The 27940-nt window shown below is 40.7% G+C and overlaps 1 protein-coding gene across 3 annotated transcripts in view; it reads left to right on the top strand.

Moving 5' to 3' along the window:
* The window catches only part of LOC107376036 (zinc finger CCHC domain-containing protein 24), a 65011-nt gene extending 37071 nt beyond the window's left edge, over positions 1-27940 (top strand). The window contains exons 3-5 of one of the 3 annotated variants that reach the window (XM_070542561.1): positions 17161-17325; positions 27334-27409; positions 27803-27940. In XM_070542561.1, the coding sequence (XP_070398662.1) occupies positions 17161-17325; positions 27334-27409; positions 27803-27804 (243 nt within the window). In that variant the 3' untranslated portion in view covers positions 27805-27940. Of the gene's footprint in view, positions 1-17160; positions 17326-18059; positions 18152-27333; positions 27675-27802 lie in introns of those variants that run through there. The other 2 variants (XM_054750358.2, XM_015944920.3) reach the window with 2 other exon arrangements.

Below are 27940 nucleotides of genomic sequence, written 5' to 3'. Positions count from 1 at the left end.
ACGAGTAGGTTTACATCGTTATGGGTTTTACATGGTCTGCAATCTCTATCTATCTATCTATCTATCTATCTATCTATCTATCTATCTATCTATCTATCTATATCTATCTATCTATCATCTGTCTGTCTGCCTGTCTACCCACCCTACCTACCTATAGGAACATTGTGAAAAGAATAAACTTGCATATTTCTTGTTGTTTAACTAATAAAACTGAAAAAGTACCTCATAACATGTGACACCTCCATGGCTGAGGTAAACAGAACAGAAAATGAACAACAGACTTTTTGGATACATGCTTCCTTCTTTCTCCTTGCTTGATAACACGTGGTCTCTAGTGACTTTGTGACCTCGCGGGACCAGCTCCGTGAAATGCTTTTGTTGCCGATATGCGTCTGAAATGCGTTAGAAAGGGACGTGCAGCTGAGCTCATGGGGAAAATGTGTCTATTACGTTATGCACCACTTAAGCATAGCTGCAAAATCAGAATTTAAATACCTACATGTTTTGCCCCTCATTTTACCCCAGATCATTTTCCTTTTAGTTTTGACAATGTCTTTGTGGAAATATTTTCAGTTGATTTGATAAAAGGGAAAAATAGGGTTTTGCCAAATAAATAAACCTAATTATCCCAGACCTGTTTCAGACAAGATCTCACATATGTAGTTTTGTTTTGGACCAAGTTGGAAAGTCTGGCCCAAAGGAGTCTGGTGTGAAAGAACCCTAAAATGGTGTTTGACTTGAGCAATAGGTGGGAAACACAAGGTTAATGTGCTTTCTTTGTTTGTGTAGTTTTCATTCCAATTTCTTTGCTGTGCAAATTTTTTCCATCTCATTGGTTTAACCCTGTTATTTTACTGTGCTTGTAGAATTAAAGCATGCATTCATGCATTTGCATCCCTACTACCACCACTGGTGTGTGATTGTGTGCCGTTAAAGATGTGTGATTCTGGAGTTTATTTTTGGAGACAGTTGCATGAGATAACAATGCTTATCTTAGCAGTTGCAGGAGTGGAGCTGTATAGCAAAGAAAGCAATGTTGGGTGGTGGATGCAGTCCACACACAAGCATCAAAGAAGCTCAGAGCTTACAGGCTCCATGAGCAACATTTTGGGACATCCAAGCTGACTTAAAAGGGACCAAATCAGTTGATTTACAGATAATACGCTGATAAAACGCTGCCGTGATAAACCTAGGAAATATTTCCAAGTCATCGTCTAAGACAAGAATCAAACTGGATTGGTGCTTTGATCATTTTTATGTTTTACAGAGAAAGGCCAGTTCTCAGGTTCAAGCCATGTTCAGGTTTCTGCTTCTCCTGCCCCATTCTTAGCCAGCGCTAGCACGCTAACTGAAACCACATTAAAGCAATTAGAAGCCTTAGCAGAAATACTACGCTTAATGAGCAAACTAAACAAAAACTCAAGAAGGCCCAAAGCTAACATTGTGGACTGAACTCCATCCCCTGTATCTGTTGATCTAGCCCTTTCTGAGCTGTGGCCAAACATAATACAAACCTTGGGGTGAGGACACAAGAGCAGACACAGATACATACACGGACACACTCTTTCCCACTTACGGGTATGTGGAAATGCAATACACACCAGTTTGGTGCTGGTTTGGGATTCTTGCGCTGCTCTCTGAGTGATGTCCTGGGGGATGTGGAAAGTCAGAGCGAGGCCTGAGCTCCTCCGCTGTTCCTTTGTTTACACTGATGGTTTCCAGATGCTAGCTGGTGACTGGAGCTCTGAAGAGCACTGGGGAGCGGCCCACAGTTCAGAGTTTTAGCCAGCAAGTCAGGATTAGGGCAGATCTATCTGGAAAAACATGGCTTTGCTGTGTAATGACTCTCCAATTGTGTCCTAAAGGCTGAGACAGATTTTTAAGAAAAAAATTAATAATTTTTATTTTCCTCTGATACCAAATATGTCATGCTTTTGTTCCCGTTTATTGAGCCAACACGTTCAGTTTGCAATGACGTCTTAGGCCATTAAGTGTAATTATTAGTTGCAAAATGTAGACTTGGATTCATTTCATCTGACTGTAATTAACATTTGTTTTACTAAGTGATGTGAATGCACGCATGTTCCTTATAAATGGGCGCTAGCCAAGCTTTTATTCAGATTCTGATTGCAAAGTGATATTTTGCACCTTTTAATTCCCCTCAACTTGTTTTTTCTTTCTTTGCTTGTCAAGCTGAGTATTCATTGTCCGCCTGCTCGATGCAGACCCATTCTGGGGAAATTGTTTTCATAAACAGAGGTGCATTGTGCTGGAGCGAGGGCAGATTTATCACTCCAACAGCACACCTGTTCCTCCCATCACTAAAGGCCTCAGCCACTTTTCCTTACAGGCATTATAAAGAGACAGCTGCACTAGCAAAGGAGCAGACCAGAGAGAGGGAGGTGAGAAAGATTGCAGTGAAAAGGGGGGAGAGATGCACAGAAAACAGGGGCTGTATTTAGAGCCTGTAGAGCATGTTGGGATTGATAAACAGTCCCCATAATGCACCTGGCTGAGGTTCTGGCATGAAGTTGCGGTTGTTTACCCTGACAGCGGAAACGGCTAATAAAAATGCTTGTTCTGTGTGCGGTTGAACACAGCTGAGATGGTGACAGTGTCATTCTTTTGAGAGGCTTGAAGTAGTGGCCATCTGCACGCCCTCCCTTGGCCCCGAGTTCTGGCTGACAGGTGGTCTTAGATCTTTTTCTGTAATTGTTTCTATGTCAGACAGCAGTTGAGTAGTTGTGGTTTTAATAAAAACAAGGTAGATAGATCCTCCTGCACAACAGAACTTAAGCAGTACAAGTTTTTTTTTTCTGATTTCTGTTCTGAATGCCGCTTGGATATTTGTACATTTATGTTTCACACTTGAGTTGCCGTGGTGTGGTCAGCCTACGACAAACAGGAAGAGAGGTTTTGCTTGAAATATTTGCCTTAAATAACCTAAGAAGACATTGTTATTGGCTTGCTCAGTCTTTGTAATCATAAAACACTTCAAATGATTTTTATAGGATCTTTTCTTAAAGTTTCACTTAGAGGAACAGGGGCCTGATTTATCAAGCTTGCTTACGCACATAACGGGGTCGGAAAACTGCGTAAGCAACTTTCCACGCAAGCTTTGGGATTCATGAAAGAAAACGTAGCGGAACAATGTGTGCAACTTTAAGTTGACTAAGGGCCTTGCTTACACACATTTTGGACATGGAGAGCACCTGCAGTGCTGCTGCTGAGAAGGATAAAAATTATGAAATCATGCAGCATTATCACTTGTACTGCTTCGTTTTCACACGGAACAAGACCCCCACATGCTCACACACATGCGCGTGCACACACACACACACACACACCACAAACAGCCTGAAGTGCACAATACAGAATGCAGAATATCAGCAGGGGGACAGATTGAGACAGAATGTCATGCATCTGTGACAGTGTGAGCGTCCTGTCACTGTGACCTGATTGATCATGCACCCTGGTTACTTGGACAAGGGAGAACTCCGTTTGGGTGACTGGTTAGCATGCGTGACCACCCGGGAGTCTGGGGATTGAATCCCCATTGGAACTTTTTTTTTTATGTCCGCCACAGATCTCTCTGAAGAATTCACAACATTGACGGCTTCAGCAACGCTGCCACTCCGTGGATTTTCTCTTATTTGTTTTGCAAAAGCACTTCCTTTCATTTCTCCACCTCACCCACACGTACCACAATTTCAACAAATTCTCACACCCAAAGCGTCATAATATGACGCGTGTGACCAAGCCTCAATATATGACGTTTCGGGATACCCTAGCGCATCAGGAGATGACAATCAGGGACACGCAGGGACACGTGGCTCCGCTGGCGTCAGTGTTTGACGCCCGCGGTCACACGGACATTATTCCACTATTTAACCTTCCCCTCACCACAATCCTAACCTTAAGGTCCGTAACTGTGACCTTAAGGTTAGGACTGGGGTGAGGGGAAGGTTAAGTTGTTCACAAGTTGTTCTAATGTCCGTCTCACCACCGGCGTCGGATACCGACGCTCTGGGACAGTGCGTCATCAGTGTGTCCCTGATCGTCGTCTCCTGATGCGCTGGGGCATCCCGAATCGTCACATATTGACGCTTGGTCACACGCGTCATATTTTGATGCTTTGGGTGTGAGAATGTGTTGTCAATTTCTGCTTGTAAAATTGTGCTTCCTTTATCTGCGGTCGCCATCGTCATTGGCGTAAGTACATTTTTTTGCTGAGCATAAGTATGGTTTTAGTAAGGATTCTACACAATGTTTGATAAATGAGACCCCAGGTTCTGAATACGAACATACATTTATGTTAAATACTGTAGGTGCACAGCCTTACAGCTTGGAGCCAGCAGCAAGAGTTGATAGGAACAGGCTAAACAGGGATAATTAATTTAAATGGTGAAAGAGAAGCTGTTGAAGTGTGGGAACTTCAAAATGTACACAGACTTGGAAACGCAAATTGGTAAGAGTATTTTATTAATTAAAAAATAATTTTACAGAAACTTGTCCGCTGACAGATTACATCAAACACGTTTCCATAAAAAAATGTTTTGTTCTCTAATTTATGAGTTTCTAAGGTAATTAAATCATAATCACTGCTATTTTCTGACTCCCAGTATACCGCTATGGTTCCTGATTACGAAATGCGAGCATGGCATTGGTCTAAAACGATCACGCGAGAGCCGTTTTACTACTTTCTCATTATGCTAAAAAAAGTAGTCCCACATTCAAACAGTGATCAGAATAAAAAGCAAGTCTTCTTTAGGAGAAGAAAGTTTACTTTTGAAATCAGTACGATTGTACTATTTTTATTAAACAAACAGGTAGTTGCCACAAGATGTGGGAACAAGATGAAATGAAACAAAATATGTAGAGGTGACAATGAGAGCTGGAGTGTTACCACTTCGCCCCCATATTGGATGGGTCACTCTCCAAAACCTAAACTGAGTGAACAACAATGCTATTTTTTGTGTGGTCTACGATTCCAACAACTTGTGTACTATTGAAAACAGATTATGTGGGATAACTATTGACTTTTCTAGCCCAATGAATGAACTGGGGGGTGACTGGTGACCTATCCAACATGGTGGCCCACAGTTACAGCAGTGCCGATAGAAAGCCCCAGCCCATGTCACCTCTACGTTTATAAGATCTGATCTCTATGCTTATATTTATTTTCTGTTGTGGAAATCGATGAACACGATGTCCAGACAAACAGGAGTTTGTACAACCCCAACATACTCAAACATTAACCCATCTTTAAACCAGTTGAATCGGTGTTACCACAGCAACTAAAAATAACTGGAGTCAAGCACGTCTTTCTCTAAGTTTTCCTCGAGGTACGTAATGTGACTCTAAAACCGCAGATTTTCCCTTGATTTAGTATTTTTAAACATCTGCTAGTTATCTGAAAACCTAGAAGGATAACCAAAGGAACTTTTACCTTATATTATGTTTTTCTACCATTTTAAAGAACAGTAAAGATGCTCTTAACAGTTTTTCTCAGTTGCTTTGGTGCATTTCTCACAACAGAATTGATCTCTGCACCACTACTAAGGCTCTTCTCAAAACAATTAGTGCAAACTGCAAAACATGGTGGATAACTTGGAAAAGTGAGTCACTTCATCAAAAAAGAAAAGTCAGTTGTTCAAAAGCAAGTCAGTTGCTCAAAATAAGTAGTCAATGCTTCAAAAGCAAGTCCCTTAATCAAAACAGATAATATATTCATCAAAAGCAAGTACTTATGTCAATCAAAGTGTCAGGGCTGTCACAATTACAAGTCATTACACCAGCACCTTTGGTCACAAAATCAAATGGTTTGAACATGATCTCACTGTGACGGATTTCTTTGTAGGTGCTTCCCAATGACATGTCAAGTCTGGACACCATGCATGGCATGTTGAAAACCATAAATTGTAAAGGAAAATCAAGACACTTCATATGCACTCTTGATAATATTTAATTGAAACTGTTCACAGCATTGGGCAACTGGGGAAATACAGTAAAACAAACATTTTACAGCAAACATAAACTCACTTAGACAGTAAACCTTACTGCAGTACTTATGAAAAAACAACTGAACAGACACTGCTGCATATCAATCATTGATATCTAGACGCTCCCATCTGTCTGCCCACATATTTTCATCAACATCACAGGGAATGTCAGCTCTATCGATGCATCTGGTAAAGTTCACAAGCTGCATCCATAGCTGCTAGCAGGGCCATTTGGGTATGTGGGTGCCTGTCATATACCTTCCACCTCCAGGAAGAGAAAAACTCCTCAATTGGATTTAGGACTGGAGTGTAAGGAGGAAGAAACTCCATAAGCATCCTGTCGTGTGCTGCAAACCGCTGCCTGACTACAGCAGAGTGATGGAAGCTAACATTATCCCAAACCACTACATACATTGTCCGATTGCCACCAGGACACACACCATTTTTCATTAGTGTGTGATAAGGTTCACCTGAGAAAAGGAATTTATGGAGATTTCCATGGAAACTCCTTAAAAATAGGGTTTTCAAAATGGGTGTACAAATTGTTTGACTAGATGTTCAACAATTTTGAGTGCAATGACACAAGCAATGAAATGAAGACTATTAGTAGTAAGGACAAGTACTATTCAGCCGGTACAAGTATAAATAATTGTGACATTCATGATAAAAGCAAGGAGATAGTGATGAATAGCAAGGCAAAAGTGACCATTCTTTAGACATTTGTACTTACTCAACTGCTTCATGTCCAAAGGCATTTGCCTTTGGATGAAATGAACATGAAACCGCCACTAGGTTGTGCCAAAACGACTACATGTTGTGGAGGTTGAACTAACTTTTGTGCAAAGTTTAATTCTGTTGTGAGAAATGCACCAAAGCAACTGAGAAATGGGTAAATTCAAAGTTCAAAAACTGATTCAGCTTCAGAATTTTTGTGCATCAACCAATGTTATTAGTGACATTTTAGCATGAAAATGAGGCAGAAAATATCTAGATATCTGCCATGAAAATTAGTCTATAAAAATCGGCAGTACATATCGGCTGACCATGTCCCTTACATATCGAGATCAGTATCAGCAATAGAAACAGCTGTGTCGGTCGGCCTCTAGTAGAGGGTCATAAGCAGTCTTTTAAGAAATGCTAGGTCTTTAATTACCAAATACTTTTATTTTTCAGTTAAGGATTTTTGTTAAGAAGACATTAAGGACTCTCCACATCCTCCAGGTTAAATAACGTTATTTCTAGAAAAACACACTAAAATTGTTTATCTTTATCTGCACAATCTGAGTGCTTTGTATAGTTAATTGACTATTTCTGCAGTTTGAACATATTGTTCCATAATACTGTATAAACAGTTGAATTTCGACTTAAATGTTTTTATGCACAATTACTACAACCACTTTCACAAAAAGGGATTTTACTGCATGTTTGATCTCTGTATTTATTTGTTTTATGACCATCTCCAATGTATGGTAAATTGCCTGTATTTGTAGAGCACCTCCTAGAGTTCTAGAACCCCCCAAGGCCCATCACAATATAATCAGTCATTCACCCACGCACACACACACACATTCACACACTGTGGATGAGCTACATTGTAGCCACAGCTGCCCTGTGGCTCACTGACAGAAGCTTGCAAACATATTTAATAAAGAATGAAATACTTTCCACAACCTTGAAAGTAGTGGTTTCAAAAACAATTCCTATTAGGTTTGGCTTGAACCGAACATTTAAAGTTAACCAAGGCTGCACTATCCTGTTTCTGGAGACAGAGCACCAAAGGTTTGGAGGAATTGTCTGGGAATCTGCAGTCTAGTGTCTTTTCGCTGGTCGTTACGTTTTGCCTGGTATGACATCAATGTTAAAGGCATCACCTTTAGGCCTCAGACAGTGGTTTGGACCGTGTTTTTCCAGTGGTCAGTCACCAAAGTAGCTTCAGAATTTACAATCGAGTATATCTTCAAGATGGTTTCATGGCGAAATGATATTCGTACAATAATTTCAGGGTCAGATGTCTGGACTTCATGCCTTTTTAATCAATTTCACAGCAGTATCTGGGTGTCGTCTTGACTGGGATAACTCACTCACACCCGTCTTTGTAAATTCAGCGGTGTACCTCATGGTTGTGCACATGTTTCATATTCCTAATGTTGCTCTATTTGTGCACGTTTGACACATGCACACTCTCTTTAGAGAATAGTTTCTCTCTCTGCATTCCTTCACATAATAAGTTTGGTCCACTGTAGCTGTGGCCAGAACTACAGCGGTTTGTTAACACAGCTTCATCCCCTCCTCTGTCTTTCTGAAAGTTTAAAGCCTAATTGAAAGCAGAGCAGCAATTTTACGACGGCCCTCGGTGTTCTGCCCCTATGGAGGCCATCTGCTTTGGATTTAGATTTCCTCCTCCTTCTTTCCCTCTTTTCCCAGTTTCGCCTTCCGTTTCCCGTCCTGCATCTAAAAAGCCGATTTGGAGGGTTATTCAACAGTTGTTTCTGGCTCGTTGTGCATTTGTTTGGGTTAAAGTCAGAGCTTCAACCAGCCAGTTTCATCCCAGTCTTCTGTCTCATTCTCGTCTCCACTATTGTTTTAGTGTGTCAAGTCTGGCTCTGTTTATCCGATTTGTCGCAGTTTGCAAGCTCATTAATCCTGTGATCCAAGCCAAAGGATGACCTGTAACAGTGTGGAAGAAGAGTGGGAGTGATGCTGGAAACTGTGGGTTGAGACGTCCCAGTTGTGTCTCATGAGTGGAGAAAACCTGTGGATGTGGAATTTGCTCTGTTTGGATTCTGAAAGGGACAAAAGGGAGAGAGGGCAGTGTTTGCTTGTGTCTGTGTGTGGCCTTGTTTGTGTAGACTCAAACTCTGTGAATTGTGTGTAGTACATGTTTGTACATGCTTCGATTACTAGTTCGCTGACCCAAAATTCAAATACATTTGTGTGATGGGTCTGTGATCTGGACCAGAGGAGGATGTGGTCATCTAGCTCTGCTGTCCTCTTAAGAGCACACTTGCTGACCTTTATCTTTAACTCACCGAGCTCCAGCCTTGGGACTTAAACAAACACTAAGCTCTGTTTTTTTAAAGTGACGAACTCTACTAGCTGCCTTCTGGCTTGGAAATCAACAGCTGTTTCGCAGCATTTCCACTTGACTGAAAACCAAAAGGTTGTTAATTGCTCAGATATGTCCATTTAGCGTTTACCTTAGGCTCGGATGGTTTTACTTAAACAGACAAAGGTTTTTTTTTTAGATGTTGCCATGCAGGCTCGTCTCCTGAGTGATGTGCAGTGTAATGATGACGCAGTTCCATTAAATTTGTCATTGCACATTGTGTGTTCAGTTTGTAAACGTTGCTTTAAAGTGGTTATTTTTCTGTGAATTGGGCCTAACTAAAACATTTACTCACTGTTTACAGCTGAGAGTTTTGATCTGTAATTCACTGCGTCAATATAAACAAAACACTGAGGCATTTTCAGTCAGTGAGGAATCCCAGACGCTTGCTTCATCACCTCTCAGCATCGTCTCGTAGTCCTGTTTTCCGCAACCTTTTCTATGTCAGCTGTGGTGGCACAGCAGTCCAGATGTTATTGTGGCATTATTTCCCAGGTGTTTGGGAAGCCAGTGGAGTGCACAACACGAACTGCGTCCGTAAATTTTGTGCCTAGACACTGAGCTTCAGCTGAAACCTCCAAGAGAGGCAGTGTGTTGCAACAGGGTCATAACAGCTGACCACAGTTTAAGTGCAACACTTAGCTTTATGACTCCAAGCGTCCAAATGAGATCTATTGAGCTTAGCAGCTCTGCTAAACTGAATTGCACATGGATTTTTGCAAATAAGTGTGTTACTTTTATATTTTCATTTTATTTTTTTCACCGTGTCCTGTCCGACTGTGAAGCAATCAGAATTGATGTCTGAATGCTGAAGACAAGCCTTACAGTTTTAATCTCACGGGTGGAGCGTTAGAGCTTCTGCTATAGTGCCATGCCTGATACCAAAACTTTATTAGAAATATTTTTGGTAGTTTTAAATCCCAACGGACCTGGAAACAGGAGTGCCTGAAGACATGTGTTGAAAATGCCCAAGTCCATCCTTGTGAGAGCACCATGAGAGCACCTGTGTACATAAACATGCTTGCATATGTAAGGTTTCTCTATAGGAGTGTCCAATAGTGAGTGTGAGGGGCCACAGACCTTACCCCAAAGACGTGTGGAAGATGGAGGAGTTCCAAGCCCCAGAGATCCATGGGTCTCCCTGAAGCGCAGGAACCCCAGGGAGACAGCCACTGGAGAAGCCCCAACCCCCCTCCTGAGAGGTGCACAGGATTATCCCGGGGGTCGCAACCAGCAGCTGTCAGAGCCCTGGGAGATAACAGCGGCAAGCCCTCAGGCCCGCCCGCAGCTGCCCACCCCGAGCTGGCCGAGCTCGGAACACAGTGGCCCGGGACCCAAGGGCGAGCAACCCCGCCGGGGACCCGACAGAACGCAAGGATCCAGACCCCACCAGGCAGCCACTGGGAGCAACCCGACAGATCCCAAAAACTTCCCATCCCCGACTCGGGAGCTGTGGATATGCAGGCAGACCGAGGCACTGCCAACCGGCAGAAAAAGTGGCAGGGGAAGGGTAGGCGAGTATGTTGTTGTAGCCAGGGCCAGATTTAGGAGGATGTGGGCCCATGGGCTTCAGGCAATTTAGGTGGCCCCTTTTTTCTAAATTGTTGCATGCACGCACACACACACACACACACACACACACACACACACACACACACACACACACACACACACATATAATTTTACTATATTATTTTAAGGACTACAAATTGAAACTTTTGTTTAGATCACACATCTTTAATAAACCAATTCATACACACTACAATAATCCTTGAATTTGCATTTAATAGAAAGAAAACGTTATTTCAACTTTGGCTTCTAAAAGCTGTGTGAATCAATAACCTAACATTAGGTAGTCATTTACACATTGAACATTTTAATACAATTCAAATTTTGCTTTTGCTGTCAAATGACTTAAACAAAAATAAACAAAAGGCAAAAGCGTACCTATCTGCCACTAAGATAGAAGACTGTGCTCAAAGCAAAAGATGGATCAGGCAACCAAGCTCTTTCACTCATTTGTCAAAGTTTTTAAAACCCATCAGCATTTTGAGAACATGCTTACTTTTCTGGATTTTTTGGCAGCAAAGTTGACAAGATCACTGAAGTCCAACCTTCTCACTATATCACTCTCAATGGACACGAGCGTGAAACTATTCAGTCTTTCTTGTCCCATTGTGGATCTGAGTCTGTTCTTCACTATTTTAAGCTTAGAGAATGATCTCTCACCACTTGCATTTGTAACAGGGGATGTCAGGTAAAGCCTAAATGCAATATCCACATTCGGAAAGATGCTCTGTAGGTTTTTTTCTTTGATTAACTGTAAAAGTAATGGAGCAGAAGTGAAGCTTCTACTCTGAATAAAATCTTTGAACTGGACAATCTCCTCTACAAAGTCCATCTCCAGATCGGCTGAATATTTTCTTTGGAGATTAGAGGCTTTGTTTCGTAGTTCTTGGGCAGTGACATTAGAAAGGTTGTTCAGGAAGCCAAAAGTGTTGTTGAGGTTATCATATGCAGCATATCTGTGATCCATTTCAGCAAGTAGTCTATCAATAACCACCAAAAACACACTTGTGGAGAACTTGTGTCTCGCTGACTGCTCCACCTCTGAAGTGGTGGCACTTGTGAGACTGTTGGAGACAACTCCTTTGCTTGCGACTCAAACCTGTCAAACTGATCTCTCAAACCTCCAATGTAGTCCCTCAAGGATCTTACCAAATCCACAACTTTGCGCAAGTCTAGCTCCACAGCCTGCAACGCTACACGTGCCTTTTCAAAGCGCTGGAGGATGAAATGCCACACAGTACACATGAAGGCAGTTTCAAGTTTGTCCATTTTTTATCAAGTGACCTGGCTTCATTTCTAGTTGCTTCATTGTGGTTAGTGTCATGTACAATATTCTTTAAAGATTTCTGAATTTTTGCATAGCTTATGCATATGGCCTGTGTGGCATCTGCATGCGCAGCCCATCTTGTGTTAGAAAGTGACTTCAATGTTTCAATGCGCTTATTAGCATTGGGCTTGAGTCCAGCTGTCACTATGTTCCACCTTGCTGTTGACTTGGAGCAGAAGTTAAAAAGGTTTTGCACAAACTGGAAAAAATCAGCTGTCTCAAAACAACAGTTAACACTGTTGACCCCAACCAAATTCAGGGTGTGTGCTGCACATGGAACCCATTCAACAAGGGCATTGACTTCTTTTATATGTGCCTGTAGTCCTTTATATACTCCTGACATGTTGGCAGCATTATCATAACACTGCCCCCTGCAGTTTGCAATGTCAATGTTCATTTCTCCCAAAACCTTGAGTACAAGCTCACATAACGCTTCCCCTGTATGGCTCTCTATGGGAAGAAATTTAAGAAAGCGTTCCTGGGAGTGCCCTTCAGGTGACACATATCTCAGAATAAATGTTAACTGATCAAGGTGGGAAACATCTGGTGTGGTGGAGTCAGCAGAGATCGAATAGTATTTGGCCATGTTTACTTCACCTACTATTTCAGACAGAACACGATCACCCATCAGTTGAATAAACTCTTCACATATTTTAGAAGAAAGATATGAAGGTGCCCCTGCACCTGCTTTTCCATATTTCTCTATGTGAGACTTCAAAAAGGGATCAAACTCGCTTATTTAACTCCAGAATGCCCAGGTAATTACCATAAATCAGTCCTGCCAAAAACATGACTAGATCCTGTAAGAGCAAGTCCTCTCTCTGCCAAAAACTTCACAATAGATACAACTCTTCTCAAAACTTCAGTCTAGTATGCACCCTCAGATTCAAATTGTTTTTCCAGCGCTGTATCTATCCTTCCAGCAGCTGACCCAAGTGTGATATATGTTAGCATAGCTTTTCTGCGATGTTCACTGTTTTCATGCTGTTTCATCCGGTTTGTGGCATGTTTCCAGTCACTGAAACCAGTTTCAAAGCACGATTTGCTTTTAGCATCACTGAAAATGCGACATGCAAAACAAAACACAGCTCCGAAAGATGGAGAGTAAAGCAGCCACTGTCTTTGGACATACTCACCATTGGCGAGTCTGCGTTTAAAGTGCAATCTGGAGAAGTACCGCTTCTGCTGTTTGTACACTCGTTCGGACGCTTTAAAATTTACTTCCATCTGTACTTCTGAAACGATGCTGTAAGTAAATAAGCTGTCGGGTCACACGTAAGCTTTATATGTATGAAATTGCATTGCTGCAGTACTTTTATTTTGAAAATTATCTGGGATTTTAAACTGAAATCGTGTGCGATTTCCTGTCTAGCCCTATGTTAACTGAGGAAACTGACGCGTCCCAGAAGCGGATCGTGGAAAAAATAGAACCCAATCCTATCTTTAGCGGCGTGGCGCTGCATGCTGCTTCTGGGACGTGCTTGGAAATCGCCACGTCGCTGCTGGTTTGAGTCCATAGACTATAATGGATTATATTTGAAGCAGTGACGTTTTGCTGCCGTTCTGCGCCGCCGATGCTTTCAGTGTGAAACCGGGGTAAGTGTGCATTTGCGTGGAATGTCGTTGGTGGAAGTATTTAATGTGCAAATTAAAATAGGGGCGTAATCCGCGGTAAATCCACGGGAAATGGGAACCATACATGCACCCCTTTTGTTACATTTTTTTTTAAGAAATGCACTTCTTTTTTACTGCTTATTGTTGTCTACAAGATTAGAAAAAAACCTACTCAGTCAAACCTGATAAAGAGCACTTGAGATGTTCAACATTGATTTTTTTAAATCGATTTCCAATACACTGCTTTGGCATCAACTTTGGACTTTTTAATCTTGGGCTTTTCTTTAACCTATTTCAAAAAATAATGGTGCCGTTTTGCCACAAAGCAGAGGCGGCATCATAAGTGGTCAAATTGTGGCGGTAATGTGGTGTGATCATGTATTTTTCACTATGCTGTAAAAAAAGTGGTGTTGGGGCAGCCACTGTGCTGTAAACATGATGCCACGGACATCATTTTTGTTTGGATATATCTTGTTTTTTTTTATCTTGATTGAAGCCACGCTCCTTAGATTTGGAGACATATTTCCTGATAATCGGGTATCTTGCCTCTGATTTCTTAACAGCAACGCAACTCTACCACTCACTCCGTTTGCTTTGCAACATTGTTGTTTTATTTCCACAAAAAACACAAGCCCGGAGAAGTTCTGCTGTGTTGTGGAGTTGCTAATGCTAATGGCTAGCTTCTACTAGCCAAGATGCACTCTAAATCAACAACAGCCTTCTCCATAGTTGGGAGATTTGGTGCAAAGCTACACTCTTGAGAAAAACGGAACACTCACCCCACCCCTCAGGTATCTTCCCTAAAACGCTTCTGCTGGAACCGGAACCGTTGCCATTGCCAGAGAAAATGAGATAGCGCTAAACACCAATTGCCGTTTTCTAGGTTTAAACGTCTTTTAATTTGTCCGTGACTTCAAGTGGTGTTTTTCTTCTTGGGACTTTTTGGTAGTTTGTCTTAAAATTGATAGTGGTACCAGCTGGCTGTTTCTCCTCAGATATTATTGAGCCACAAATTTCTCACTCATTTATCTTTTTTTATATCTCAATATCTTTAGCTATATTATGTTAGAACAGTGTTAAGATGTAGAAAAAAGTGTTAAGCTAATTTGTTTTCCAAATTTGCTATTGTAGCTTTAACTTTATTTACAGCAAGAAGAAAAGGTACATGACTTTTATTTAGTACTAGAAACATGCGGATGCATGGAAGGTTTCTTGTTCAGGTTCTTTTCTGTATTAAAAGCTGATGTTCAGTGGGAAACAGCAACATTTTCCCCATTTTTAATGATAACCCTTTGATGCACAATGGTCACTACAGTGGACAGGTACTCAAAATTGTTATTTATTTATTTTTGCTATTAAGCACAACTGTTGAAGACTTTATTGCATTTGGGCCCCTCCATTTGGACTTCAGTAAGTCAAGCCAACATATTTCATGCTCAGAATGCATGCTGTCCACTGAGGTGTACATGTAATAAACTATGTGTAAATTAAATGTTACAAAAACTATGTAAATATGAAATTTGTTTCATTCACACCTTAAGATGAATGAAAAAAAAGTTAAATATATCATGGTTGAAGATTTCATAATTCATGCATCAAAGGGATAAAATGTAAAAAGCCTTTTCTTAGTTTTGCATGCTGTCTGATCCTGAGCCATCAAAAACTTCTTCCCTTTGGCAAACACAAGATTAAAGTCTATAGGAGCTTATCAAAGCAGTCCCCTTGGATATTGATTTTTGATCTGATCAAGTCTTCAGGTGACCGGGTTCACGCTGGTGCTGCCTGTGAACTCTCCTGATCATCACTGAGTCAGTTGGTTTGTGACTCAGTTTGTCACTCCTGGTAGTCTTTTGATCATAATTGAAATCAGCTGGATGTATTTCATCTGTAACAAGTCACCTAACAGAACTGGACACCCCCACAGGCTCCATTTCTAATTTACAAAACAGATGCTAATTTGAACGTTTTGGTCAGTTTGCCTTGTATTTGAAAACTTGCATTGACTTTAGACGACAGTTTGTGCTGCAGCTTTTTTCTCTTCGGTACTCAGATCTGCACAGAGAGGTTTAGTTAATCTGAAAGCACTAAGCTGAAGACAGAGCGTGATGTGCAGCCAGAGGCCAAGGCCGCACACTGGAAACAGCATGGAGCAAGAGAGGAATGATCATGCGATGGATGAGTGCTGTTTCTGTCCTGCTGAGTCCTGGCTAAACTCTACCAAACGGATGTAACGAGAAGCTATCAGTTACTAAATATTCAAATTTTGTTGGGAGAATCATGTTGGAACTCAAACTGTCTCCACAATCCTTCACAGAGAATGCTGCATTTTCACCGGAATGGCAGCCTGTTTATAGTTAGATTGTATAGTAACTACATCATTTGAAGGAGCATTTCCAAACAAAGCATTGCTGTGGCATTGTCTTCAAGACAAACCATTGATTGCATCAAAACACTGTCAGTGCATTAGGACTGGTGTGGCTCAGAACATAAGTGTCAAATTTTCCAGTCATGTTGCTGCAGTTCAAGATGCAAAGCTGGGGTTGAGGTCATGCCTTTGAAGGGTTGGATCGAAGAGTACTTTGTCCTCACTCGCTAGTGGTGATGCAAAGTGCTGACGTCTGTTTGGAGAGCTCCAGATGCTGCAGATTTAAGTTTCTGTTACTCATACCCAGGCTGGGGTGCAGTAAGTCTCCACACCCTCTACGTTGCAAACTTGTATCTCGTGATAGCGTGATTATGAAAACAATCTTTCAGGTGGGGTCAGGAGTGGACAGGAAAGGTTTTGCTTTTAAACCAGAGTATTTCTTGGCTGCTAGAGTGGTCGGCAGAGAAAAGCATTTCTTCTTTCTATCCTGTCTTATCTGTGCAAAGCAGAGTATTCAAAATTCCTTATTTTATGTATTTTTTTAAGAGATGCAGTTGCTTTTCTCATGAAAACGCACATGTCTCGCTCTGATAATGGCTGTTAGATGGTAAGAAAAGCTTGTGAGATGACTTCCCCCTTGAAAAGCAATAAGGACATGCTCTGACTACCTCTCTAATAAGTGTACATTTTGGTTTATTTTTTGGGCAATGCAGTGGACAATTTGTGATTTATCCTTTTGAGTTGTGCATTTGTTTGGAACAAAAGGAAGACAAAAACACCCAAAAGGACATCTCTTCCATATGTTGTTTTAGTGACCCAAATAAAAATTGCCAACATGAAGTCATAGGGGCGGCTCCTCCTGACAATAACGCCCTCGGGCCAGTGCTTTTTTCACAGCTGACTGTTCGTAATCATCTCCCTCACGAGAGTCAGAGGAGTAATGTAACACAGCTGCATTGGAAATAAACGTCATTAGGACTTTTCTTTATGACTAAGTTAGAGATGGAACCACTCAGCTGTCTCTCTGGCATTTGTTATTGTTCAACCTATGGCTAGAGCATGCCGTAAAAATGTCTATGCACCAAAAAAAGATTTCCAACATTTAATTTTTATGATATTTCCAATCAGATAAAGCTAATACAAAGAAATTACTTTTTCATTTACTTTTCTCTTATAGGCCCGACCTAAAGGTGAAGGACTGACACCCTACCAGGGGAAAAAACGATGCTTTGGCGAGTACAAGTGCCCCAAGTGTAAAAGGAAGTGGATGAGTGGAAACTCCTGGGCCAACATGGGACAAGAATGTATCAAATGTCACATCAATGTGTATCCACACAAACAGGTACTTCGCCCAGCATGATGCAACGACTTCTGAGAATGTTTTGCTCAGTAGAAAGTATTACTCACACCGTCGAATGGCTCGCCTCAACCAACGCCAATAGAATTCAGACTGTTTTTCATTTTGTTTTGACTTTATTCCAGACAGCCTCATTAAAATGAAATAAGATTCACTCCACTTACAATTATGTGGCAATAAACCAGCATTGAACAAACAAATAACATTTCCTGACCCATGAAAGTTTAGGATTATTTACAAAAGGCCGTCAAAACTTAAAACAAAAGTATTTATTGGAAGGGCTCACATGTGGTAACTCAGAAAGTTGTTTAGAAGGAAAACTTGGAACCGCGTTAACCATGGTGTCCTTTCCCCCCCCCCAAAATACTCAAACTTAATTAACAAGCTGCAAAAGAGTTCTGTTTTAATCAAGGGGTAAACGCCACCTGCCTAAAATGAAGCTAATGTACAAGTGACAAAAATTGCAGTTCCCCCTTATCCACAAGGGCTGACTCCAGAAAGTAGCAACTTTCCAATGACTCCAATATTAAGAACGCCAACTTCTCAGCAGAAATAAACATGTTTATAGCCTGAGGCAAAAACCATTTTAGGTTTACTAGGTCAAGTTTCCCAGCATAACAACTCTGAGAGGGATGAATTTTTTTCTAACTCGTCTGTTTAGATGAGTAATTAAAGCTTGAATTTATGAATACTTATGGGCATGTTCATTTGATTGACAGGTAGCAGATGAGTCGGGGACACGTGCGAATGCTGCAGTATACGGGTAACCAGTAGGTGGAGTCGACAAAATGAGCAAGACACACTCACCATGGTGACTCAGTCTCTGGTTTAGAGGTCTTTCATACCATCTTCGATATCACTGCTGTCTCTTTCTGTCGTAAACCCAAAATTAACCAGTTACTGATCTCTTCTATTGACGCCATGTTTGTTTTGGTTGTACCCACAAACTCGACTCTCTGTGCGGTCTGAGTATTCTAGTGCACCCCCTAGTGGAACACCCCAGTACTAAGTGCAGTACAGTTCTGTGCAGCAGCAAGTATGTGAACAAAGATGGAACCTGCTGCCTGTGCCAACATGAGGTCAAACATCAAGTATATCACAGCTCTAAAAGTGTCCATCAACCTCCATTAGCTTCAGTTATCTCAGTTAGCTTGTAGCTGAATTGACTCAGATTTTGATGCGTGCCATTCATCTGCCCACATAATAACAGTCCCAGTCTCAGTTCCATTTTTGTAGTTTCTGGAAATGACAAGACACGTTACACGGCCAAGATGGCAGGGGTGGGAGCGAACCATTAAAACAAACTGGGCTCTTTAGAAACCTACAGGTGATGGCACGAAGGGTTTATCCATCTTATATTTACAGTCTATGGTTTTAATATAATTTCAATTAGCTTGTTGAATACAAGTGAGGAAAACAAGTGAGGTACATTTCCGTACAACTTTATCTTGTACTGTCTAACCTATTTTTTACGTTTTTGTCATTCAATTTACTAAAAGAAATCTAGGATTGAAACTAGAGTTTCTCCTTGGCGCTCCACCCAGTTAACATTTGGATGAAATGAAAAAGGAAAGAGATATTGCACCACTAATGTCTACTAATTGCTTGGCAACTAAAAAAGATATTTGTTTCCAAAACTTGTGTTTAATCATTTGTATAGTGTTCATCAAGGTGAGACAGTCACCAAGAATAATAACTTATCACCGTGTTCTAATGGCCAAGTATTTCTCAACCTGACTCACATGTTTCCTTTGGATTCAGTGGTGGGTAAACACCACTCTTCTCTGCTTTTGTGTCCTTTGTCAGAGAAATACTCTTGTTGATAAAACTAAGGCCCTGTCCACACGTAGCCGGGGATCTGCCAAAACGTAGATATTTTTCTACGTTTTGGCCTGTCATCCACATGAAAACAGAGTTTTTTCACACGAAAACGGATCTTTTCAAAAACTCCGGCCAAAGTGAAGATCTGCATTTTCTCCGTTTTGGGTATCTGCGTGTGGACAGATAAAACCGGAGTTTTAAGGTCCGCAACGTCACTTTCCGCGACAAAAAAATGCTGACATCACGTGTGCGACCTGTGTTTACGCTAGCCGACAGCATGGATGCCCTCAGATGCCCTCATAGCTGCGCTCGCTTTATCAATTGTCCAAGCGCTTTTTGATTGTGTGTTTTTGCAAGTGGAATTACTGCTCCTTGCGGAAGACCACAAACGAAGGACGAGGTTAAGAACGGGGTAAGTACTGCCGCCTACAGGTCTGGCATGTCCTTAACAACGCATTTATCCGGGTACGTGTGGACAGTTTTTTTTTAAAACGAGGTGGTGTGGATGCAAGTTTTTGGAGGGGCGGATATTCGTTTTTAAATAAACCTGGCTACGTGTGGACTAGGCCTAAATATGCATTTTTATAATATTTTATATGATATGAAATACAACATCAGATAAGTACATAGTTATCAAAAGATAGACAGATATTACAGTTAGGTCCCTTTGGACACTGACACAAGTTTTACTTGTTAACCTGTTTACTGAAATATATTCAGATTACAATTTCGCAATGAAGAAGTGTGGACACTCGTGATTCACTGTAGGGAATAGGGACACATTCAAATTGGATGATGGGTTTATGGGTTTCGGTTCTGTAGCATGTGCCACCCTCTTTTCAAATGGGCCAAAAGATATTTGGTAATTCATTTAAAAGTAATTTCATGGACAATGCCTTCATTTTTCACCATCAATTAGACAGATAAGGCCTGGAGTTGATTTCAGGTGTCTTGTTTGCATTTGGGAGATTGAAGTGTGAACGTACAACATGTAGTCAAATTAACTCCCTATGCTGGCAAAACAGGTTATCCTTAAAGTTAAAGCCCCATTAGTCATTATCTCTCACTGCTGGAATTACATTTCTGCATTTGGCCCATCCCTTTGGGGGGCAGTGGCTGCCCTCAGGAACTATTTGGTTTAACCCCCCAAATCACCCCTTAAAGCTGAGCATCAAAGCAGGCAGGCATTGAGCCCTATTTTTAAAATCTGAAAAGTATGTAAAAGAGCTGTAGCAAAAATTGAAATCCAGTGAAATCAAAACAATCAACCCATCTGTGAGAGCTTGTCAGCTTCCCCAACTAATAACAAAACAAAAATATCATAGAGTTACATGTTCATTTTCATTATGCCAGAAACTTTCACCTCTAGTGACTTCATAGTTAAATCTCTTTGCTTCCAACACTGGAATCAACTAACAACGATACCAGTCCTAATTATAAAAATAATATTTCAAATCCACATAGATTCAGTAAGGCAAGATCACTTCAGAGCACATCAACAATGTGCAATGTCACTCAATAATGCTGCTCAAATAATGTGTAAAATTTGTCAACAGGAGATAAATACTGCTACATTTTTCCCTCTTTTATATTTCATTCACAATAAAAACAAATAAAACATATAAACATTAAGAAATACATAACAAAGAATATTTTTACGAAAAGGAGCAGAATGAAGAAAAACATCTTATAACTTCTGCCCTCTTTTCCAGAAGAAATAATCTATTTATATACAATTTCCTTTTGTCAGACACACATACAGATTCATTTAGAACTTTTTCCTGTTCTTAATTCCAGAGTGATCATGATCATTGATCTAATTTACATTTTCATAATTATTTTGTACATTCAATTTGGTAAATTTTTTGAATATATTAAATGACATAGTTTTTTTAATTTCCCTTTTAAGGTTATTCCATAATTTAACACCATTTACAGATATATTCCATTCCTTAATATTAGTTCTAAATCTAGGTTTTGTAAACACATCAGTTTCTTTCAGCATGTAATTACTAGTTCTCTTTTCAAATATCCCCTGAATGTTTGTTGGCAGATTACCTAAATTGGCTTTATACATGGTTTGTAAGATTTTCCTGTCTTTTAAATCATGAAATTTCAGTAATTTATATTTAATAAACAACGGGTTTGATGTATCTCTACAGCCACTATAACTGATGATTCTCAAAGCTCTTTTCTGTAAAATAGATAAGGGTTGTGTATAGCTTTTGTATGTTGCTCCCCAAATTTCTACACAATAAGTCAGGTATGGAACAATCAGTGAATTGTACAATGCCAACAAACCAGAATTAGTCACTAAAAACTTGACTCTATGTAATACTCCAAAGGATTTGGCAATTTTACCTTTTATGTAACTAATATGGGATTTCCATGTCAAGTCTTCATCAATAAGAACTCCAAGAAATTTAGTTTCTTTTACTCTTTGAATTTCAGTCCCATCTATTTCCAATGACACATCACTGTTCTTTTTATCATTAAACAGTATAAAATTAGTTTTATTAAGATTCAGTGTCAATCTATTTATTATTAGTTCCAAACCCATATTGTTCATTGTTTAAATCAGAGATGCTAAGCGAATTTGGACAGCAGAATTATCCAAACAAAATAAAACTCAGTACGTTAAATTGAACAATAGATTTTTCTAAGAAAAATAAAACTCATTTGTCACATAGATTCAGTTAATGATCAAAAATAAAATAACTGATGGTGTTTTTAGATGCACACAACTCTAAAGGTGTTTGAAAAGATGTTAACCGTTTCAGGAAGGGAAAAGACGTTCTAACCAAAAGAAAAAAAACAGCAACAAAAAAATAACTAAGAAATAATTCATAAGTTACAAAAGTGTACTTTGTGTAAAAGTGGTTATACTACAGGAACCTAGAAAGTGCTTGAGAAAGAACCCTACATAGCTAAAGGGTCAAGCAGAGGAGTCTAACTAAACGTGATAATGAACAACTAAAGGATTTATACTCAGAAACAACAAAAAGTAATCAAAAATAAAAGACTGACAAACCTAAAAACTACTAGATTCATATGTAATCAGGTCATTCTCATATTAATATGACCATCACATAGCAGTTGTCAGGTCATCATACTACTGAGCAAATCTAAGGGTCATTTAGAGCAAGCGTCATCTTATAAAGCTTGTCTACCAATAACAAAACAATGATGATGAGTCAAGGGTGAGAGCTGTCTAATGAGCTGCAGCTCTGTCCTTGTTGAATTAAGGAGGTGATAAGAAAGTGGGAGCTAATCTGCTCAAAAGTAGGGGCAAAATAAAGAATTTGTAAAAACAGAAAGCATTCACTAACCTACACAGAAGGAGTTCAATATTAAATTACATAAACATTTAATTTAGAAACGATATAGATTGGCTAACACAAGGTGGAGTTATGTTGTCATGTTGGGTGTTAACCGTCTGACCCAAGACATACAGAATCAACTCAGAGTCAGGAGGATGGGTGAGAAACCAAACAATCATTTATTAGTTCCAACTAAAGGAGCACCGTAAAAGGGTAGGTGATGATTAGGAGCTTAGCTCAGTTCATTTACTCCAAATCCTGGGGCTCAAAGTTCGGGGTTAAGGAGGAGAGGAGGGTTCGGTTGGCAGGTGAGTGGCAGGAGGAGCGCGGGACAGGGTAATCCTCAAAGGTGGTGGTGGGGGGGAATCCTCGGAGTCCTGAGGGGGTTGCAGCAGGAGGCGGAGAGCTGGTCGGTCGGAAGAGGTTGGGAGCGGGAGACAGGCATGGATCTGTGACTTATGGCAGGTTCTGTAAGTGGAGGCTCGACCAGAAGGGGAGGGGGAAACAGGTAAGGTTACTCGGGACGAAGCTCGGAAGACAATCTGGTCAAAGATAAAAGGCTTGTGACACTCAGGTGAATGGGGCGGACTCTGGCAATATTCTTTAGATGATAAAAACCTATTTTTGTGATATTTTTAATGTGTGGGATAAAAGTCGAGTCAAAAATCACACCCAGGTTCTTCACTTGTTCAGATAGATTAAAAGACCGAGATTGTAATTTCGGTAAAAGCTTCTCTCTCTGGGCCTCAGGACCAATGAATAAACCTTCAGTTTTGTCCTGGTTGAGCTGCAGAAAGTTCTCTGCCATCCAGGATTCAATGTCTAAAATACAGTTAAAAAGTGCATCCATTGACCGAGAGTCATCAGGAGACACAGAGATGTACAACTGTGTATCACCACCATAACTGTGAAAGTTGACCCCGTGACTCCTGATGACACTGCCAAGAGGGAGCATATAAAGATTAAAAAGCACTGGGCCTAAAATTGAACCCTGGGGCACACCACATGTAATCCCATGGACCCTAGAGGAACAGGTATCCAAACTCACCATGAAAGTCCTGTCTGTGAGGTAGGATGTGAACCATCTGTGTACAGCACCAGAGAGGCCGATCTGTTTTAAACCAGTTAAAAGAATAGTGTGGTCTACTGTATCGAAGGCAGCACTTAGATCCAGTAGAACCAACACTGTCGACTTCCGTTTGTCATAATTTACTCTAAAATCATTTAAAATCTTCAGAAGGGCCGTCTCTGTGTTGTGGTTTACCCTAAAACCAGACTGAAATGTCTCTAGGACATTATTAGTGTTAATAAAATCATTTAGTTGATTTAAAACCAACTTTTCTAGAATTTTGCTTAAAAATGGTAAGTTAGATATTGGTCGATAATTGTTTAATTCATTAAAATCTAAATTGCTCTTCTTCAACAGGGGCCTCACCACCACCCTTTTAAAGGCAGCAGGAAAGACCCCTGTCTGAAGGGAACAGTTCATCAGGGTTAAAATCTCATCACTAAAAGATCCAAAGAATTGTTTAAAAAACGAAGTTGGGATTGGGTCCAGAACACATGTGGTGGGTCTCACTGAGGAGAAAACTTTTATCAAGACTCTCAGCTTCTATCAGGACAAAGCTGTCCAGTGTTTCCTCTGGTATAGACACACATTCAGATTTATCTAAGACCTTATTACTTATGGAGGATAAAATATTCTTTCTGATGGTGTCTACCTTCCCTCTGAAGTGGGCTGCAAACTCCTCACAGAGAGCATTTGAGGGTGTTTTCTGAGGTGAATTGGATGTACGGTTTAAAACGTTGTTTATGGTGGAAAAAGGTATTCTGGGATTGTGTTTATTGTCTAGAATGAGTTTGGAAAGCTATGCATTTCTTGAATTTCTCACTGCGTTATTATATGATTTAAGTAGCTCTGTATATATTTGATGATTTATAGTTGTTTTGTTCTTTCTCCATCTCTGCTCTGCAACCCTGCAATTTCTCTTTAGTTTCTTTAGATTTTCATTTCTCCACAGTGAAGCACGTTTTGAATATAGATTTTTGATTTTAAGTGGAGCGAGCAGGTCGAGAGCGGATTTCAGTCTATTGTTAAAATCATTGACAGTAAAATCACAAGAGGCAGTTACCGGAGTGGGAGGGATCTTTCTAAAAACTTCAAGAAAACCTGCAGCCACTTCAGGGGTGAGATGGCGTTTCATTACAGTTCTCACAGAGGGTTCCAGCTGGATTAAACTGGTGATGCTAAAAAATACACAGTAGTGATCAGATACAGCCAAATCATTAACAGAGGACACACTGGTGGACGGGCCATACGTGATGACCAAGTCCAGGGTGTGTCCTCTGTTGTGAGTTGGCTGCATGACATGTTGACTAAAATCCATATAACTCAGAATATTTAAAAACTCCCTTGAAAAAGGATCAGAAGGATTATCTATAAGTAGATTAAAATCACTGGCTAAAATGATCCTTTCAAAGCAGTTGAGCAGGATTGATAAAAACTCTGAAAATTCTTGAATAAAAATGCCACTCTGCTTAGGAGGCCGATAAACTGTGACACATAAAATCTGAGGAGAACTAAAAACTGCTGCTGTATATTCAAAAGTGGTAAAATGATCAAATAAAACTGGTTTGGCAGAAAGTATTGATGAACTAATAAAAGCAGTACCGCCTCCCCTTTTGCTACTCCTCGTCGAAAAATTCAAATTAAAATCTGGCGGAGAGACCTCTGTGAGAAAAACAGGTGCATCTCAACTCAGCCATGTTTCTGTTAAAAGCAGACAGTGAAGATTACGATCTAAAATCAGGTCATTTATTAAAAACGTTTTGTTCAGCAGAGAATGAACATTTAAAAGAGCCATATTAATAGCAACTGGTGAAGGAGTGACTGTATTAACTGAAGGTGGGACTTTTGGTAACTGTTTTAGATTATTGGGGTTGCCTTTGTTTGGTTTATGATTGTTTGTCCGCTCTCTGCTGATAATAACAGGTATGAATGAGGTATGGCAAGGTCCAAGTCCGATATGTGATTTACTGTTAAAATCATGGCTGGGCTGGTAGGAGCATGGACCAGCTACACATCAGGAAGTGGGAGCAGTTGAGGCCGGTGGAGTAGGCGGGGGTGGGGTGGGGGTGGGGGGGTCGTGGACAAGCCAGGCTCATTGTTAGAGTACGGGTCCCCTGTCTATTTAGGTGAAGCCCATCCACTGGCAAAAGCAGCAGCGTTGTGGAAAGAATGTTAGCTAGCACCCAGAAGTTATTTATCGTTACCCTACGAAGCCACAACATCCTTTTTTGTTTTACTCTATTATCGGACAAATAAGTCTAGAGGCTAGCTTTTAGCTAACAATGCTAACATGAATTAGAAATAAATTGTCAGCTCTAAGTGTCACAAATTCACTTGTAGTTTTCTGCTCAGTTTAATTTGTTCTAATATTTATGAGATTTCCATGATTTGCTTTATTAAGCCTGATATTTAATCTGTGTGATTTTGGCCGTGGGCAGGACACTGTCTCTATGGGGTAGTGGGTGGGTGCAGAAGCTGCAGAGGGGTGTGTTAAACTACGACTCTGCTTCCTGGTCTGGACCCTGGGTTGCCATGAAGGACTAATAAAACTGGCCATATTCCTAGAAAGAAGAGCTGCTCCATCCAAAGAGGGATGGATGCCATCTCTCCGCATCAGACCAGGTTTTCCCAAAAAGTTTTCCAATCATCAATGTAGCCCACGTTGTTTTCAGGACACCACCTAGACAACCAGCGGTTGAAGGACAGCATGCGGCTAAACATGTCGAAAACAACCCAGAACTTTATTAAGAATAAGTGGAATAATCTCAAATGACTAGGTCAGTGAACTGATCTTAACCCCACTGAGCATTTAACTTGCTGAAGACAATGCTGAAGACTATGATCTGAAAGGCCCTTAAACCAAAGCAACTTAAAGCTGCTGCAGTAAATGCTTGGCAAGGCATCAAAAAGAAGCAAACCCAGTGTCTGGTCATGCCCAGGAAGTCAACACTTGAGGCATTCATTGCCTGCAAAGGCAGAACTGAGCATGTTATTTGCAGTTATATTAATGAGTGCACAGCTCCAGAAGTGGAATGCCGTCACCTTCTCCATACTCTTTCAGGTCAAAATACCTAATGTGTAATAGGCCTTTCCAGGGAACAGGCTAAGGCTTGGACTCCATTTGCTGGAACCTTCAATTGACACCACAGAATTCCAGCTCCACTCCACTTTAGCCATTGAGAGGACACCAGAGGACATCGGAATTTCCTTAAGCCCATAATGTCTTCGACATTGCTTTACTAAAGTTTCAACGTTTGCTGGCGGACTCACTAGTGGACAACTGACAATCTCTTTGTAATGACCCATGGTAACCGGATTTCCTTCAGTTGGACCGATTCGAGTAAATAAAGTGTTACTTTTTTGTGTGTTTCCAACTAAAAGATGAGGAATAAAATTGTCCAGCTGGTCCCTTAAAATCACCTCCAACTGTGCTGGCTTCAGAAACATTTCCTTTGTACCTGATAATGATTCCAAGAAGCCTAATGCTAATATTTCTGTGCAGGTCATCATAATCAGATCCTAATAGATCCCTTTGCTTCAGCACAATGCTGTTCCATAACTCCTGGTGCTCTGCCATGTCTCTCTGTAGCTAATTGTGTTTAGTTCACGTCTGGTCTGAAGAATTTTCTAATGGTGTTGAAGAACAGATTAGCTACCCGTGCTGCAGTGCTAGACCTGCTGCCAAAGAAACTGCTCGCAAAACTACCAAGCTTTTATACCCGGCTGCTGCTTTTTCTTCAGGTTTTTATTGAGCCTTGTTAACTGTGTTGTTTGTATCCACAGCGACCTTTAGAGAAGCCAGATGGCCTGGACGTGTCCGACCAGAGCAAGGAGCACCCACAGCATTTGTGTGAGAAATGTAAAGTTCTGGGTTACTACTGCCGCCGTGTGCAATAATCATCTCTATCCAGAGGAAGAGGAGAACGACTGTGTCCCAAGTTGTGTTACCTGGAATCTTCAGAACCCAGTTCACAGCTAACCTGTCCATCTGTATCTAGGAACAGTAGCTCAGATCCTCTCGTTCACTGGGATGCCTTCTCCCTCTTAGCCACCTCTTTATCCAGGAGTAATCGCTCTGTGTGCTTTTCCTCAAAGAAAAACATTAAATAAATGTCCATATATTAGAAACTGCATTACTGCAACAAACAATCATACTAATGAATCGGCACCAAGTATGTATTGTGTTGGTGTCACTGATGAGAAGTCTAGTGTCAATGCCTCACCTTGGGGTTTGTTGGCTTTGTGTTTACAGAAATCTGCTTTTCCATCCTCCTGCCAAGTGAAGTGTGTGAAATGATTTAACCAGGGCTACTAACAACGGTATGATGTAAATGGAGGCCTTCGATGTCTTGCCGCACCTGCAGCACATCTTCTTAACTGTGAATTAACT

Source organism: Nothobranchius furzeri, chromosome 12 (assembly GCF_043380555.1).
Source record: "Nothobranchius furzeri strain GRZ-AD chromosome 12, NfurGRZ-RIMD1, whole genome shotgun sequence".
NCBI lineage: Eukaryota > Metazoa > Chordata > Actinopteri > Cyprinodontiformes > Nothobranchiidae > Nothobranchius > Nothobranchius furzeri.
This window is presented reverse-complemented; position numbering and strand designations above follow the sequence as displayed.